Below are 17,355 nucleotides of genomic sequence, written 5' to 3'. Positions count from 1 at the left end.
GGCAGCCCGAAGGGGGCCTTGGGCGGAGGGGGCCTTTACCGCCGGGGCTCGGCGGCGGCACCGGAGCCATGGCAACCGCTCGGAGAGACAGGACCGCCCCGGGGGAGGAGCGGGAGCGGCCGGAGAAGCAGGAGCGGAAGCTGGAGGAGGAAGAAGAGGAGGAAGAAGAGGAGGAAGAAGTGGCTTTCCGCGCCCCCCGAGGTGAGGGGATAGGGCGAGAGTGTAAGGGAGACTGGGAGTTCCTGGAGCAGGGCCAACGGAGGCTGTGGAGGAAGGGCCTGGAGCATCTGGGTGCCCAGGAAAGGCTGAGGGAGCTGGGGCTGCTCAGCCTGGAGAGGAGCACCAGCTGAGAGGGGCCCTCAGCCCTGGCTGTCCCTGGCTGCAGCGAGGGGCAGAGCAGGGCCAGGCTCTGCTCCAGGCTCAGCAATGGCACCAGAGCCACGGGCAGGGATTGAGCCCGGGGAACTCCACCTGGACATGAGGAAGATCTTTCCTGGGCAGTGATGGAGCCCTGAACAGCTCCCAGAGAGGGTGTGGAGTCTCCCTCCCTGGGGATATCCCAGAGCTGTCTGGACACAATGTGTGCCATGGGCTCTGGGATGGCCCTGCTGGAGCAGGGAGGTGGCACCAGGTGACCACTGTGGTCCCTCCTGCCTCTCCCAGCATGGGCCGGGCTGGGAGGGACCAACCCGGCCCTGCCCCGCTGCCCCTCGAGCTCAGCGTTCGGGCCTCGGCCGCGCTCCCCGGCCGCTCGTGCGGCCGAACAGCGGCTCTGACCGGCCCCGGGCCCTGACCCACACCCGGCTGTGCTGCCGGAGCGCTCCCGGAGCCGCCGGTGACGCCGGCAGGGAAGGGCTGAGCCCGGGTTACCGGGAGATCCAAACGCTCTTTGCCGCAGATCCGAAGAGCTGCTCCCGTTCGTGCTTCTCATCTTCGTGGAATCCCGGAATGGTTTGGGTTGGAGGGACCTTAAAGCCTCTCTTGTTCCACCCTCTGCCATGGGCAGGGACGCCTTCCACTACTCCACGTTCCTCCAAATCCCCACCAACCTGGCACTGGAAATTTTCACTATTAAGGACATTACTGCATGTTTGAATTCTTCCCTATGTGATTTTTTTACAAAGGAAGAAGTGTTTCCAATTCTGCCTCAAAGCAGCTTTTCAACAGTAATGCGATTTTTCTAGTTGTGGAGAAATACATCGATTTTTTTGGGGTAAAATACATTACTTTGCCTTACTGCAGTCTGGAAATCACCTTCATGTTTGACATATTTTCACTCATTTAAAACCATTTCTTTAATTGGTTTTAAACCAATAAAAACATTTAAACAAATAAAAACATTTAAGCTAATAAAAATATTGGGTTTTAACCAATTTATTTTATTCATAATAAAAGTAACACCTGTACTCAGTGCTGTCCACTGAGCTGGGAACGGGATCTGCAACACATTTGGATTTTTAAGTCCCCTCTAATTTAATTTCATAATTGAATTAGAATGGGCTTTAAGGCCCGTTCTGACCCAGACCACTCTGGGTTCTGTGATTTCACTGAACTCCTGACAAAAAGAGCACCACTGAGTGTCACTGTCCTATTTTCTGGAAAAATCCCTTCACCAGGATTTCTCTCCTAGGAAGCTGAGAAGGCTCAGAGAAAAAGGAAAACAACAGTATCTCATTTGCTTCTCCTGTGTTTTGCTGCCTTGGAATGTGGTCTGGAATTGTTTATCCAACACGTGAATTGTTTTTACTTAATGACCAAGCTGTGTTGGGACTCTGGAAGCAGTCATGAGTTTTTCATTAGTATCTTGTTAAACCTTCTGTCTGTATCCTTTCTTTATTCTTTAGTATAGTTTTAGCATAGCATTCCTTAATATAATATAATACCATAAAACAATAAATTAGCCTTCTAAGAACATGGAGTCAGATTCATCATTTCCTTCCTGCCACGGGGGACCCCAGAAGATACCACAACTGAGAGACTCTGCCACCTGTTTTCCTTTTTCCCCTGTTTCCCAGAGAGAGATGCAGGGGACTCTTATGGAGCCAGGATGACTTTCAGTGCACAGAAATGTGGGATCTGCTTCCAGCCCCCCGCCATCATCCTCATCTACAGAGACAACATCCAGGACAAGACTCGCCAGCGCATCATGCCCGTCAGGAATTTCTCCAGGTTCTCAGGTGAGGGACATTCCTTCCTGTCTGCAGGAATGCATTCACTCTTTTCATCCAGCTGCATGCAGAGGAGCCCTTTGGTAGCAGCATTGTTGGTAACACTGAGTGCCCTCCCAGCAGTGTGCAGGGAGGGGTGTGCTGGGGTTATTGTAAATCAAAGGCAACTCCATCGTTGGTGAGGGAGAGAGAATGATGCATCTGAGTCTGTCATCAGAAGGCCAATTAATATTCTATTATACTATGTGCATTGTATCTAAACTGAATCTGCCATGCACTCACTCTTACAACTGCTTACACTGCACTCATCTCTGATTTTCTTGTGACTGTCCCATGACAGTCCCTACACACACACACACTCTTGGCCTGATAGGCCAAGGGAACAAAATATCTTCACTTTGAGTAAACAATTTCCATATTGCATTCTAGTTTGGCACAACGCAGGCACAGCAAGTGGTAAGAATTGTGTTTTCTCTTTTTCTGAAGTTCAGAGAATGTGAATCTCAGAAATCTTTGAGAAGAGAAATGGGGTAACAGGGGTAATGTTGCCTCTCCAAGGAGCCCACATCTCAATGGCTCTCTGGGGGGTTTGGAGACACCCCTGGGGAGGGTTTGGGAGGGGATGTGTCAGTGGGAAGAGGTTTGTTGGAGCTGCAGGTGCCTGTGTTGGCTCTCCCCAGACTGCAGCAGGGCTGCCGAGGAGCTGAAGAACAACCCTCGGCACAAGGCCTACCTGGAAGGGGTCTCGCTGCGCCAGCTCCAGAAGCTCTACAGCTTGCTGAGAGATCATTTGGAAGGACAGAGCCTGTCTGAGAGCTTGGAAAGGTATCATCATGAACACACCATTGACCCAGAGGAGGATATGAACCAACTGGATGACTGGGAACTGGCCAAAAGGAAGAGCATCATGGATGAGCTCTTTGAACAGAACAGGAAGAGGAAGGATGACCCTGACTTCGTGTACAACGTTGAGGTGGATTTCCCAGAGGATGAGCAGCTGGAGTCCTGTGCTTGGGACACTGAGTCAGATGAAGAAATGTGATTCCAGACAAAGATGGACGGTTCAGAGACAAATCTCAGTGTCCCAGCAGAGAGAACAATGTCACCATACACTGGCTCAGGAGAACCTGAGGTGCCACAGCAATCCCAGGCTTAAGTGAGCTTTATTTAAGAAGCCAGACTTGATTAAATGGAAACTGCATAGCTGAAATTGTTGGCTTGTTTTAGTCTTTTCCTACATAAAAGAATTTTAAATTATTTAATCTTTCAATTTTTTACATTTCAGTCAGCTTTGGCTGAAAATGAGGCATTAAATATTCATGTCCTGAGGACACTGCTAAAGCTGTACTGTACAAATAGGGTGATTATTATTGCCTGCTGGGAAGTTAAATATGTATCAGTCATTCTGGGTAAATCAACTCTGCATTGAGAATATTGCTCTCACATTTCCCTAGCAATGCTTAAATCTTCAGTTTTAGCTTACACAAAAATAAGTCCTTACATGTAAGAGAAGGAGTATCTTGGAAATGAATTAGTCTTGAAAGTACTTTTGAAAACACAGTGATTTCAAACTGCTTCAATGGGATGGTTGGATCCTTACACTCCTGGGTGATGCTTCCTCATCAGTGCTCAGATCTGGGAGAATGTGCTTAAAGTATCAGAAGAGCCAGAGTGGTAGAAGGTCAAAGGCTGGGGGTGGTTCTAGAGTAAGACAAACTCATCCCACTGAAGGTTTTAATCCAGCTATCTGCCTTGGCTGGGCTCTACTAGGTCAGTCCTGCTCTCGTGTGAGAACTGGAGGACTAAGATTAGGATTCTTTTGGAAATTTTACAATGCCAAATGCTTCCTGGGGTTTGGCTTTCTGAACCCAGGCAGCTGTGAGGGCTGAGGGTGAGATTGGCCTTCATCCCAAATTGAAGGGCCTCAACAAACTGCTGCCTGACATAACTAAGAGGAGTGGCTGGAGGAGCAGCTGGAAGAGCTCTCCTCCTACACCCCAAAATGAGTCACTGCTGTGAAAATCATGGAGCAAGTGTCAGTTAATCCAGAGTGCTTTACTAGAGAGGACAAGGGAGCTCATGCTTGGTCAAAGGGGTCTTCACTCAGGAGAGAAATGAAAACTGAGGCCTCACTTGCCAAAATTAAACAAAATGTAAAGGCTGACTCAGCTCTTCCAGGACAGGAAAGGGCGTGCAGGGGTCTGGCACAGGCCTTGCCTCAACAATTGCAACATAACAACACAGGAAGATCTCCCACTTGGGAGGGGGAGGGCCCCTGGGAACCTCTCCTCCACTTCCAGCCTGCCCCCAGCTTCATCCTGAGCAGGACATGGTGTGTGCCCTGCCCCAGGCATGGCCTCCTCTCCAGTGAGGGCTACATGAGGCCAGAGGAGTGCCTGGATTGTGAGGTTCCTGCTCCCCATTCCTCCAGCCCAGACCTTCAACAGGGAGCCATACTGGTCTTCCCAGTTTGGGATCCTCTGGGAATGTGGCAGGAAGGTACTTCACAGCCAGTTTAGATCATGCATAAAGACATGAAGTGGGACAGATCCCAAAACAGCCCCCTCAGCAGCCTCCTGGTAGAGCACATCCCACTGGCCACAGCCCTCTGCACTTCACTCCCACTGGTCCTGACCTGCCTGGCTGCCCACCCATGCAGACCTTGGCCTCTGCACTTTGATGGAGAACACTGTGGGACTCTGTGTCCAAAGCCTTGCTGAGGCACAGGGAATCCACCACTCTCCCCTTGCCTGCAGATCCATCCATTTCATCCTGACAGGAAAGCAGCTTGGGCAGGCATAACTTAGCCTCAGCAGTCCATGCAGGCTTCTTCCAGCTACGCTCTTTTCTAGAGCTGTGCTCCAAATAAAGAGCATTCATTCCATGGTTTTCCCAACAAGAAGGTGACTGCCCTGTTGCTCTCTGGGCTGGCCTTTTGGTCATTTCTGAAGCTGGGTGGGACCCCTGGGTTCTCCAGGCACCAAGGACCTTCCCTGATCAATCACCATGGCCTTGCAAAGATGCTGAGAGCAGCTTTGTAAGGACACCTCAGAAAGTGGAATCTCCTCTTGCTGCCCTAGCACCCCCTTCACATCACAGCTCCAGGTGAGCCACGGCTTTCCAGGCACCATGGTGAGGGAATGTTGAATATCTCCATCAGCTCCACACAATTAAGAATCCCTGTTTTTATCCATGCCCTGGGCAGTGCCAGGTGCCTGGGTTCCTCCCTGTGTGTCCTCCCACAGCTGCACCCTGCACCCCACGCATGATGGAGCAGCAGCATTGGCTGTGGAGGTGGGGAAGGACACACATCCCTCTCCAGCTGCGGAGGTGGGGAAGGACACACATCCCTCTCCAGCTGCAGAGGTGGGGAAGGACACACATCCCTCTCCAGCTGTGGAGGTGGGGAAGGACACACATCCCTCTCCACCTGTGGAAGTGGGGAAGGACACACATCCCTCTCCAGCTGTGGAGGTGGGGAAGGACACACATCCCTCTCCAGCTGTGGAGGTGGGCAAGGACACACATCCCTCTCCAGCTGTGGAGGTGGGGAAGGACACACATCCCTCTCCAGCTGTGGAGGTGGGGAAGGACACACATCCCTCCCAGCCCAGCCCCAGGGAGAGGGGAGCTCACAGGGGCACCCACTCACCCTGCCAGTGGGGAGATGCCAGAATGCAGCTGGGAGATGGTGCAGGGATGTATTTATAGGTCACTGCTGTCCCCCAGGGTGCAGCTTATGGGCAAAAGAAGGGTTGAAATAGGCTGAGGGATTCCCCAGTTGGGGCCTGCTTTGGTTTTGGCTATTTCAGTCTAAAATTGGGGCAGAAAGCGGTCATTTCCCAGCCAGATCTGACAGATGGGTTTCCAGAGCCTGTACTGCTCTCAGCCCCAGTGGAGCTGCTGGCTGGTCTCGCAGGGTCTGACCCATCCATTTTGCAGCCTTGCACAGCCACCAGCCACACCAGGCTCCCCCATGAGCCCCATCCCACAGCCGTGCCTGGGAAGGGTCTGCCCTGCTGCCAGCCTTGGCTCCCCTGCCTGCACCATCCCCAGCATCCTCCTGGGTTCAGGCCAGCCTTGGGCATCTCCCTCCATCACCTCACAGGACAGCTCCACCTGGCTTGATCCCTGGCACACCCCACATCACCAACTGAGCCTGCCCACACCCAGGCAGGACAAGCCCCCTGAATTCCCACTCCAGCACTGCTGCACACTTCCCTGTGCCCTGTTCCCATTAAACACGTTTCACTAGAAAAATCCCAACAGTGCCACAGGAATAAAGCCACTCCAGTTCTGAGAAGGGCTTTTGAGTTAGCACAAGCCACCACCACTTCTCCTTTCCCCTCAGTGACCCCCGAGGAACAGAGCAGCACTTCCCCAGGTAGTGCTTGCTGCTCTGGGAGAGGCAGAGCTGCTGTGAGCAGAGCTGGGTGGAGGAAACCCCCGGGCACTGCCCATGGGAGCAGGGCTTGCACAACAAGGAGGAAGGATTTCTCTTGTTTCCTTTGTATGTTTAATCCAGCAGTCACTGGAGAAATATAAATCCATGATAAAATATCACTGAGAGATGTAATTTACTCTCCTGCTTTTCAATCAATATTTCCTGTTGTTGCAACTTGGGCTGTTTCTAATGGACTTTTCTAACCCAGACTGTGACTTTAGTGAAGAAACAACACCCCATAATGTCTTTCAACCCTGCTGACAACGCCTGTCTTTATCAGCACACACACATGGTGCATGATCAGGGCTGCCTGTGAGTTTGGCAATGCTGGCAAGAGCGGTGTGGAAAGCTGTGGCTACAGAGACCCTTCTCCACAGCGCCCAGGTGATGTTTGCTCCAGCATGGGGCACTTTGTGGAGGCTGGTTGCAGATCTAGAAGACTTTTTGAGTTGGCTACAGGTGGGAATAAATAAAAGGAACTGCTGAAAGGTGGGGGGCAAAGCAGTGCTGGAGAAAACTGTCACAGAATACCAGAGTGGTCTGGGTTGCAAGAGACCTTAAAAACCCATCTGGTTACAACACTTTCCTACACCTTCCTCCAGATCAGATTGCTCCAATCCCACTCCAATCTGGCCTTGAACACTTCCACGATTGGGGGCATCCATAGATTTTCTGGGCAACCTGTCCTTTTAGCCGAGGAATGTTTGCTGTCATGTCCACTCAGCTCTCAGCAGCAGACACGTTCCTTGAGGATTCCCAGCGCTCCATCACCAGACAGAGCCCTCACCCTTTAGCTACCATTAGGGCAGGAATGGCGGCTCTCCCAGCACCTCCTGTCCTGCATCCATCAGCTTTCCATCTTGACCACCTCGGAGGGGTTATCACCTACACTCCTGACCACCCCCTATTACAGACTCTTCCCGAGCCCTTCCTCTTCCTCAGCCATTAGTAAGGGCTGGACACCCCACACCGATTTTTCACCATTTTCAGCAGTTTCTCCTTGAGCATGAGGAAGACAACCACGAAGGCCACCAGGAGCGTCAGGCAGGTGGGCAGAGCCAGCACCAGGTAGAGGAGCGCCAGGTCGGCCCTCTGCCATTGGCAGCTCTGCAGGACGGGCTGGGGCAGCGCGCCGGGGCTCAGCGCGCGGGAGCCGTGCCTGCAGGTCACCTCCGGCCCGTCGGGGACACGCAGCCCCTCGGCCTGCTGCAGGGCGTCCCACCAGCCCAGCGTGCAGCAGTTGTAGGGGTTCTGGCTGAGGTAGAGCTCCCGCAGGCTCCTGCCCAGCGGTGCCTGCGGCAGGTCCCGCGGCAGCGCCGGCAGGCAGTTGTCCCGCAGGTCCAGGCTGCGCAGCCTCAGCGCGCCCAGCGAGCCGGGGAACGCGGCCAAGCAATTCCCAGAAAGGTCCAAGCGCACGAGGCTGCCCAGGGCAGAGAAGTCCGTGGTGGAGGAGAGGCTGGTGTTCCTCAGAGACAGCACCTGCAGTGTCAGGACAAGGTCCTGCAGCCAGCCCAGGTCCCCGGACAGCAGCTGGCGGTTGTCAGAGAGGTCCAGGTGCGTCAGCGATGTCCCCTGGAAGGGGCGGCCGCCCATCCCCTGCAGACCACAGCCAGCCAAGGAGAGGTGGGCCAAGGTCTCCACACCCCTGATGTCCACGCAGGAGAGACTCTTGGGCTCACCTGGCTGGGGACAGAGGTCAACCCGGTTGTAGCTGAGGTCCAGGGTAGTGATCTTCCTGGTGTGGGTGAAAATCCCGGGAGGAAGAGCCTGAAGCCTGTTGGTGCTGAGGTTGAAGAGCTGCAGGCTGGGCAGGATGTCCCCAGTGCCCACCTTCACCCCCAGCTCCACCAGCTGGTTCTGGCTGAGGTCCAGCTCTGTCAGCATGGCCAAGGAGTCCTCCTCCGAGAGGTGAAATGCCTCCAGGCAGTTCTGGTTGAGCTTCAGGTGGGTCAGGGAGGGTGTCTGCGCTAGGAAATCATCTGGCAGGCCCCAGACCTCATTCTGGCTCATGTCCAGGAGGCGCAGGGAGGAGAGGTTGCTGTGGCAGAGCTCGTCCCAGAGCCTGACCGTGGTGATGTTGGTGGAGTTGCCATCAATGATCAGGAACTGCATGGTGACGTTGGCCAGGGAGGTGCCGTTGGGGAGGCGCTGGTAGAAACTCATCCTGTTGTCCTGCAGCAGCAAGGAGTGCAGCTTGCTCTGCTGGGGCAGCACAGGGAAGAACAGGAGGCGGTTGTGGGACAGGTCCAGCACCTCCAGCTCAAAGAGGTCATCAATTTCCATGGTCAGAAACCACTCAATGACATTGTTGCTGAGATTGAGCACCCTGAGCTGGGTCAGGTCAAACCCCACCAGACACGGGAGGTAGTTATAAGCTAAGTTGAGCCTCTGCAGCCTCTGCAGCCCTTCGAAAGCATTGTCAATCTCAAAGATGTAGTTCTTCTCCAGGTTCAGCTCCAGCAGCTCTGTCAGGTTTGTGAAGATGGATGAGTCCAATCTCATGATGATGTTCCTGGCCACAGACAGAGACTCCAAGGAAGAGAGGTTTGAGACTAAAACTGATACCATGTCCTCCCTGAGCTGGTTTCCAGCCAGATCCAGCATCCTCAAGGCCGGCAGAGCAGAAAGAGCAGCGGCTGTCAGCGAGTAGTTGGTGAAGAGCAGGTTGTCTGTCAAGGAGAGCACCTCCAGGCCTTGGCTGCTGAGGAAGGCACCGGGCTCAATGAGCTCCAGCCGGTTCCTGGTCAAGCTGAGATGCCAGAGCTGGGGATACAGGAGCAGGGAGGCATTGCCCAGGACCTGGATAGTGTTGTCATCAAGAAACAGCTCCTCGGTATCGCCTCGAAGGTTTCCTGGGATGGAACTCAGCCATCTGCCTGTGCAGTCCATGATGCTCTGCACCTGAAGGAAGGGGAGAATATATAACCAGAGGAGAATATAAAGGAGATGAAGAAGGAGAAGTCTGGGGAGCACAGTGAGGGGGGAGGAGCAGCTCTTTGGTTGTAGCCTTGGCACACCAGTCCACTCCAAGCCAGTAGCTGGGATGGAGAAGTTCTGGAGATGCTGAGCTGCCTGGGCTTTGCCAGGCAGGACCAAGCACTCGGAGGGGTGAGGGTTCACAAGAGAGGACTTACAAGCTCACAGCCCCCAGGAGATGATACCCAGGCTGCATCCATCCTGCTTCCCCATCCCACTGCCAGGAGGAGAAGAAGCAGGGAGAGACCAGGGAGCGGGGCCTCCATCTCAGTGGCGGCACTCCTGTGGAGAGGGAGGCAGAGGGGAGGAGGTCAGGAGCTGCAAACTGTTCACCCCAAAAGGCCCAGGTGATCTGGGCCACCGTGAGCTGCCCATGGAATAAGGGGCACAGGGCCTTGGCACCGAGCCCACCCACCCCAGCAGAAACCCTGGTGGGGCTCCCCCAGTTTGGGCCTGGGGGGCAGGGGACGGGCAGGGATGGGGGTGGCAGCGCACAGGGGGAAGGCACCGTCACTGCTGCACAGCTGCTCGTGGAGGCCACTGAGCTGCATCCTTCCAGCAGGGCATCCCCCCAGCAGGGCTCATGTGCCCCCTCTTGGCACCAAACACTCCCCCAAGGGACACCAACCCAACACCCCACGTCCCCCCAGTGCCCATCCCTGCTGCAGACCCTCCCAGGGAAGCAGAGGCTCTCCAGCAGGAGCTGCCCCATCACTGACCTGGTGGGAGCGGAGCTGACGGCATTTGCATCTGGGGAAAAGCTGAAACTCAGGCAAATGAGCAGTGAGGGCTCAGCCAGTGTTTGACACAAGGCACTTTCACAGCTGCCACTGCATGAAGGAGAAACAGGGTTATTTTGGGCAGCCCAGGTAGCCAGAGCCTCACAGCACAGAGGGAGCAGGGCATGTCCCAGGCTGTGTCCTTCCTTGGGACAGCCAAAGTATCGAGCTGGTGCCCTAGCAAGGCGGGATTTATTACTCTGGGGGAGATGGAGAGGTAGTCCCCTTTCCCCAGGCTGCAACTGACACGTAGCACCTTTCACCCTTCCAAGTCCTTGGAGTCCAGCAGCAACTCATACCCAGGCACAGTGGCAGGAGAGGGATGCTGCTCTCCTGGACCGTGGTCCTTGCTGCACCCAAAGAACACAGTTTGATTCTCTGCAGGAGCTCCCACTTTCCTGCACCCACCTCAACCTTCCTCAGCTTCTCCCAACACCAGAAACACCTCCATCCTCCCAGTGCTCCCTGGAGCTGGTGGGATGGCACCTGGCCAGCCAGGAGAAGAGGCAGCAGCCCCAGCAGGAAACCCTTGCCCGCAGCCCTACACCAGAGCCCACATCCAAGAGCTCTGGGAGCTGCCGGGGTGCTCCCCACGCTTCACACCAGCCCCAGCATGAGCCCACACAGCCACAGCCCTTCGAGCACGGCTGTTGGTGACACACAGGTCCCCAGACTGGCACAGGGAACCCCCGTGCTGGGTGTTTCCCCCAGCGCAGGTATGGGGGGCAGTTACTCACCGCGTGGAGCAGCACCGCGAGGGCTTTGCAACGCTCCATCCTGCGGCCCCTCAGCTGTGCTCAGGGGGTCCTGGGGACAGGGGCAGGGGTCCATATGCCACCCTCGGGGTCCGTGTGCCACCCCCGGGGCCGTGTGCCACCCGCCCTCTGGCTGAGCACCGATTTAGCCTTTGCGGAAGGAGCCAACGGAAGCTGCAGTCACATGGAGGCAGCGAGCGGGCCCTGCTGCTCTGCTCACTGAGCACAGCACTCCCAGCACGGGTCTTGCACTCAGGGAGGAACCACGGGGCCCGGCAGGCAGAGAGGGTGTCACACAGCTCCTGGGGACCAGCCAGCTCTAGGGACAAGCCTTGCATGGTGACTCCTCTAGGCAGCTCCAGCAGCAGAATCTCCTCTCAGGGTTTCAGCCCACAGAGATGGTGACCGAGGGTGGTTCTGCCCTGCACAGCCATGCCATCACTGCTGCAGGATGGAGAAATTCCACCCCTGCATGGCACCTATTCCCCTTGTGTCCCTCCAGACCCCTCTCACCTCCAGCCCCCAGCTCAGGGGGTCGACAGGAGCCAAGGGATGTGTGTCCCATGGGGGAAGAAGGTGCTGTTATTTCCTGTTGCATCCCAAGCCAAGGCTGGACATGTCCCAGCTGTTGAGTCCCCAGTAAATTTGGAAAGCCAGTGCCTATCCCTCACATTGCCTGAGATTCAGGATGCTCCTGTCCTCCTGCTCCCAGATCTTTGTGTGTCCTGGGGCTGCTGGAGATTTCAGCAAACCCAAGTCAGAGCCACCCTGCTGCAGGGACCTCCTGAGTGCTAATCCCTGTGTGAAAGTCAGCAGAAATGGCTTTTCCTGCAGCTGCCAGGAAACAAACATCCACATTTCCAAGGCAATATGCACAGGGAGGTCCCCTTCCTCCTCAACCCCATCTACCCCTGCTCTCCACCTCCCCACCCCATATCTCCCCAGCAAACCCAGCCTCTGAGGAGGAAAGCTTTGCCCAGATCTACCTAGCTGGGAAAGGGTTCAAAACCATGGAGAAAGGATCCATGCAGCCCTGCAGCAGGACCTGTCTGGGATCAGCAGGTCCATGCCCCACATGCCATGTGTTCCATGGTGCCCATGGGATATTTGCAGAGTTGGGAAATGAACTGCCAGACCACGTGGCCCCCAAACTCCTGAAACCAGCAAAAATGACCAGGGAGATGATTTTCTTGCCTTCCCTCTAAATTTCATTTCTTCTCTAGGAGGAGGCTGACCTCTCCCTTGTCACTCACAAAAAAGCCCTGTGGTTTCATTTCCTCCATTTTCAAGGAAGTTTGATGCATAAAAATCAAGAAGGAGAAGAGAGAAGCGAACAGGAGTTGGCAGAAGCTCACAGAAGGGCAAAATTCCCATGGCATTGCTCAAGGGCACACAAAAGGCTGAGAGCAGCTGATGACCACAAACTCCTCATCCCAAAGCCTGCCAGGAGCCCACACTCAAACCCCTCACCTGGTGCCTGGAGACACGGGAGCTGGCAGAGCTGGAGCTCTTGGGCATCCTCTGGGAGACCTTCTGGTGGATTTTGATGGATTTGGGAGGCTTCTGATGGATTCCTTTCTGTGGTGCCACTGGCAAGGTGATGCCCTGGAGGTCAAACCAGCTTCCTCCTGCAGCCCAGCAGGAACTGGGAGAGAAAACAACCTCCTTCATGCCCTGCTTTGCTCCCAGCCCATCCCCAAAGCCAGGGCAGTGTAACCCCCATCCCCAGCAGCAGCATGGGCTGGCAGAGCCCCTGCAGGACCCATCCAGGTTTTCCCCACCCTGCTGTTCCTGGAAAGCAGCCCCACTTCAGGGCTGACCCCACGGCTCTGTGCTGGGGCATCGGCAGCAGAGCTGCTGCTGCTCTTCACACTTTCCCCACATCCTGCAGCCGGATGGCTCTGAAAAGGTCCTGAAGGTGCTGCTGGGTCCCCTCCTTTTCCTCCCCTCACACCCCCACCCAGCCCCCTCAGTAAGGATTTGATGTGCGCTTCGAGAGGGGGTGTGAAAAACGCCGATCGCTTGTTTTTAACATTTTAAAAGTTTCATGGTAATAAAATGGTTATAGGAATAGTCATATAATTGGAGTAATAATAATTTGAACAATTGGGATTAGGACAATATGAGACAATAAAAACAAAGAGTTATGGACAGTCTGGGTATCTCTTTCTGGGCAAAATAAGCCTGAAAAAGGACACACATTAACAGAGGATTAACCCTTAAAAGCAACAGCCTGTTGCATATTCATACACCTCATACATGATGCATAAATTCCATTCAAACACAGGATTCTGTCTGGTCAGTGTCAGCTTCTTCCTCTGAATCCTGACGGCATCTTCAGGCCTGAGCGAGATAGGAAGAAGTTTGTTTCTTCTGATAAGGGAGCAATAAATTCTTTTTCTCTGAAAGATTTAGGTGTCCTGTGGCTGCTGTCTCAGTGGGAGTACCTCATTCCTCTCTTTTAAAAAAAGTATCCTACATAGCATAGTTTCTATTTTAACATTATGTTATAACCTAAAACGATATTTAACACACCACTTAAGAAAATTAATACAGCATAACTTTCTAACATAACACTTATTATATTAATTTTAATATTTGCAAAAAGCCTATCATAAAATATGCTTTTTTCACAGGGGGTAATTTATTTTTCAATACCAGCACAGGGAAGGGACAGGGGTTGAGCTGCTCCTGTGATCAGCCCTTCAGGAAGCTCCAGTGTAGCTCAAAGGCACGGGTGGGTTAAACTGAAGGAGATTCAGCTGCCTGGAGCCATGTCCAGACCTGCAGCTGCAATTCCTGCAGCTGTAGGAGAGGACTGGGAATCCCCTTATGGTTTTACACCCAGTGAGCTTCTTCTGTTCCTCCCACCTCCTCCTCCTCCAAACAATCTTTTTCCCTTAACAGCCTTCAAGTTGTCAAACACAGCCCAAGAGCAAAGCTGTGACAAGAGGGCAAGCTCCCAGTCTCTCCTGGAATGCACCCAGCACAGAACCCTTGGGAAAAGGGAAACTGCAACAGGAAACAGCAACCCCATCACATGAACATGTGTTTTCCTGCAGGAAATGTGATCTATTCCCAAATGGAAGCACCAGAAGGGTCACTCATGGTTCACACAGGAGCAGGACCTGTTGGGTGGGGGAAAAGGGAAACAGAAATATTTCTCCATGGGCTTCCGTGAATCCCAGTGGGAGGGAGAACTGGCAAGAATTTTAAAAATGGTTCTGCAAGGGATGATGGTGCAAAGCATCCTTAATTTAATTTGTTTTATTTAATCACCTGCTCAGGGTAAACCAAGCCTGAGGTCTCCTGTATCTCAGGAGCTGCCAGCAGCAGTAGTTGCTTTTAATTTAGGAGGAAACATGAACACAAAAGAGAAAACAGAATTTGTTCCATGGGCAAAAGGGAGAAGCTGAAATGGAGAGCTGGATGCCTGAAGTTTAAACTCGGGCGCTGGAGTTTCATCTGGCTGAATTTCCCAGAAGGAATTTAACCCCAGGGGTAGCCAGGGATGTGTCCCATCCCAGGAGGGTGCATTGCTGACCAGGAGTGTGGGCTCAGAGAGCTCCCCTGGGGCAGTTCCTGCAGGGCAAACCAAGGGACAAAACCCAAGGATTTATAATCAGCCTCAAAACCGTCTTTTCCCCCAAGCTGTGCCCAAACCACCTCCCTGCTGCTTTACCTGGGTCCAAGGAAAGGCACGTGGCAGCTCTTGCATCTGTCAGTAAAGCTCCAGGCTCTGCTTTTGCAGTGACTTGTGTGTCTGGGAGCCCCTGGAGCCCAAGCATCCTCCTCTGGGAGGCAGCAGTCCAATTGGAATCGTGGCTGCAGCCCTCCTGGAGTGTCAGGGGTGGTTCTGCTGGAGCAGGGATCCTGTAGAAGGGTGCAGTCTTCCTCTGAAGATCCAGTGGGAGAGGCAGCTGCTGCTCCTCTGGGAAATCCAGTGGGGAAGCCATGCTGGTGTTCCACAATCTCCAGATTATATCCGGGTGGGAATGCTTGGCTCCTCCCTCTGGGCTCACATCTCCCAATGGGATGCTGGAGTTCTTATCAGCCATGCAGGGACATTCCATAGCCTGTTATCAGCAGGTGTCCCTCCCAAGGGAGGAGTGATTGTGATCACTGAGAGAGAGAGATAAGGCAAACTGCCCAGCTGACACAAGACAACTGCCATACAGATGGTAATTAAAGAAATAGAATACATCTTGCCTTGCAATCTGGAGCACTGGCTCAGTGGCTGGGCCACAGCCCCTTCCCAGACCCCATGCAGGGGTGAGGCTCTGCCCAGTTCCCTTCCCACAGGCAGGTCCAGCCCAGGCAGCTCCATCCGTGGTCACAGCTCTTCCTGCTGGGGCTGGAAACGAGGAGGAAGCGGCTGGAGAGGGAAAGCTGCAGCAGGGATCTCATTGCCCCCTGCCCCTCCCTGCGGCCCGGCTCGCAGCCCTCACACTCCTGCCGTTCCCAGGCTGGGGTCTGGGGGCTCCTTGGGATCCACCACCACGAGGCTGAGGTGAATTTCTCCTGGGAGAGCAGGAGAACCTCTGGATCTCTTGGTCTCCAGAGCGCTGTGGTATTTTCTGGGGTCCCCCGTGGCTGAAAGGAAGGATTGATGAGTCTGACTCCATGTTCTTAGAAGGCTAATTTATGATTTTATTTTCTATATTATATTAAAGAATACTAAACTAAACTATACTAAAGAATAGAGAAAGGATACAGACAGAAGGCTAAAAGATACTGAAGAAAACCCGTGACTCTCTCTTCAGAGTCTGACACAGCTTGGCCATGATTGGCCATTAAATAAAAACAATTCACATGTTGGATAAACAATTCCAGACCACATTCCAAGGCAGCAAAACACAGGAGAAGCAAATGAGATAAGAATAGTTTCCCTTTTTCTCTGAGGCTTCTCAGCTTCCCAGGAGAGAAATCCTGGGCAAAGGGATTTTTCAGAAAATAGGACAGTGACAGAGCACAGCGTGCAGCAGGATGTGTGGGATGCTGAAGCAGCAGAACCTCGTATTTCTGAGCCACTGGAAGCCAAGTGCATCCCCTCCCTTGTGATCCAAGACAGTCCAGATGCTTTGGAGAACAGCATCTGCAGGAGAAGCCAGTGCCCAAAGTCAGAAAAGACCTCTCATCTTTTGCCAAGAGAAGCTGTGGCTGCCCCTGGATCCCTGGAAGGTCCAAGGCCAGGCTGGACAGGGCTTGGAGCAGCCTGGGATAGTGGAAGGTGTCCTTGCCCATGGCAGGGGGTGGGACTGGATAGGCTTTAGTGTCTCTTCCAACCCAAACCGTCCTGGGATTCCTCCTAGATCTCCTCAGGGGCTGGAAAGCCCCACAACCAGGTTGCTTTCATCTAGTTTGGACTTGGATTGCTGTTAGAGCTGAAGGAGCTGCCCGAGCTTTTCCCATAGGATTGCCAAATGTGTGGATAAATTGACCTTTGTTGTACTGTACAATGAAAGAAACCATTGAAAGCAACAAACCCCCCTGAGCCAGCTACTCCAGCACATTAACCAAAGTCTTTTATCACAGAATCATGGAATGGTTTGGGAGGGAAGGGACATTAAAGGCCATCTTGTTCCACTCCTTCCATGGGCAGGGACACCTTCCACTAGCCCAGGTTGCTCCAAGCCCCATCCAACCTGGCCTGGAACATTTCCAGGGATGGGGCAGCCACAGCTTCTCTGAGCAACCAGAGGGGGAAGAATTTCTTCCTAATGTCAAATCTAAACCTCCTCTCTGATGGTTTTCAGCCTAAAACTCTCAAGGCTGGAGGCTGTAAGTCACCAGAAGGAGAAGGTTTGGACAAGTCACTGCTGTGACATCATTCAGGAATGCAAATTTTGACCAAAAAAAAAAAAATTACCCCCATCTGCAGCCCCACACACTCCCTCCCTGCTGCTGTTCTGCTTAAGAGAAGTGAGTAATTCAGTCACAAACCCAAAGGGAAGTGAAACTCTCTCAGCTCCTTGCAGAGCTCAGCATGTCCCACCCATCTTCCTCTCTGGCCACAAGGGCCAACATCCCTGTGCCACAGCCTGGTGTGGCAGGCAGGTCTTCTGGAAGCAAATTCACCTTACAAAATCCTCTTTTCCCATGTTTTCAGCCATGAGGCACAGCATTCCTGCATTTCTAGCATGTCCCCTGAGGGACAAAGCCTGTCTGTTGGTTTTGGGTTTGGAGCTCATTCTTGCACTTAGGACATTTCCCTTGGTCTTGGGTAAGAAAAC

At 53.5% G+C, this 17,355-nt stretch overlaps 2 protein-coding genes across 3 annotated transcripts; one reads left to right on the top strand and one right to left on the bottom strand.

Moving 5' to 3' along the window:
• The first annotated feature begins 42 nt into the window (after positions 1 to 42).
• Positions 43 to 3,378, top strand: CEP19 (centrosomal protein 19). Its single transcript, XM_059855088.1, has 3 exons — positions 43 to 201; positions 2,016 to 2,177; positions 2,849 to 3,378. The coding sequence occupies exons 1-3, from the start codon at positions 69 to 71 to the stop codon at positions 3,208 to 3,210; spliced, it is 657 nt and encodes a 218-aa protein (XP_059711071.1). The 5' UTR covers positions 43 to 68; the 3' UTR covers positions 3,211 to 3,378.
• NRROS (negative regulator of reactive oxygen species) lies at positions 1,359 to 12,760 on the bottom strand. 2 transcript variants are annotated; one of them, XM_059855084.1, is made up of 4 exons: positions 12,593 to 12,760; positions 10,308 to 10,418; positions 9,747 to 9,870; positions 1,359 to 9,513 (listed from the first exon to the last, which is right to left on the bottom strand). In XM_059855084.1, the coding sequence occupies exons 3-4, from the start codon at positions 9,852 to 9,854 to the stop codon at positions 7,558 to 7,560; spliced, it is 2,064 nt and encodes a 687-aa protein (XP_059711067.1). In that variant the 5' UTR covers positions 9,855 to 9,870; positions 10,308 to 10,418; positions 12,593 to 12,760; the 3' UTR covers positions 1,359 to 7,557. The 2 variants fall into 2 exon arrangements, with proteins under 2 accessions (XP_059711067.1, XP_059711066.1); XM_059855083.1 differs by lacking the exon at positions 12,593 to 12,760 and adding an exon at positions 11,105 to 11,337.
• Between the last annotated feature and the right edge of the window lie 4,595 nt (positions 12,761 to 17,355).

The sequence above is a fragment of the Haemorhous mexicanus genome, chromosome 10, assembly GCF_027477595.1.
Source record: "Haemorhous mexicanus isolate bHaeMex1 chromosome 10, bHaeMex1.pri, whole genome shotgun sequence".
Taxonomy (NCBI): domain Eukaryota; kingdom Metazoa; phylum Chordata; class Aves; order Passeriformes; family Fringillidae; genus Haemorhous; species Haemorhous mexicanus.
This window is presented reverse-complemented; position numbering and strand designations above follow the sequence as displayed.

What these genes read in the sequence shown, in the direction of transcription:
- CEP19 (XM_059855088.1), top strand. Translation starts at nt 69, where the DNA reads ATGGCAACCGCTCGGAGAGACAGGACCGCCCCGGGGGAGGAGCGGGAG. An exon ending in GGCTTTCCGCGCCCCCCGAG is followed by an intron (nt 202 to 2,015) that starts GTGAGGGGATAG and finishes CCTGTTTCCCAG; the next exon opens with AGAGAGATGCAGGGGACTCT. An exon ending in GAATTTCTCCAGGTTCTCAG is followed by an intron (nt 2,178 to 2,848) that starts GTGAGGGACATT and finishes GGCTCTCCCCAG; the next exon opens with ACTGCAGCAGGGCTGCCGAG.
- NRROS (XM_059855084.1), bottom strand. Translation starts at nt 9,854, where the DNA reads ATGGAGGCCCCGCTCCCTGGTCTCTCCCTGCTTCTTCTCCTCCTGGCA. An exon ending in CTCCTGGGGGCTGTGAGCTT is followed by an intron (nt 9,514 to 9,746) that starts GTAAGTCCTCTC and finishes CCCTTCCTTCAG; the next exon opens with GTGCAGAGCATCATGGACTG.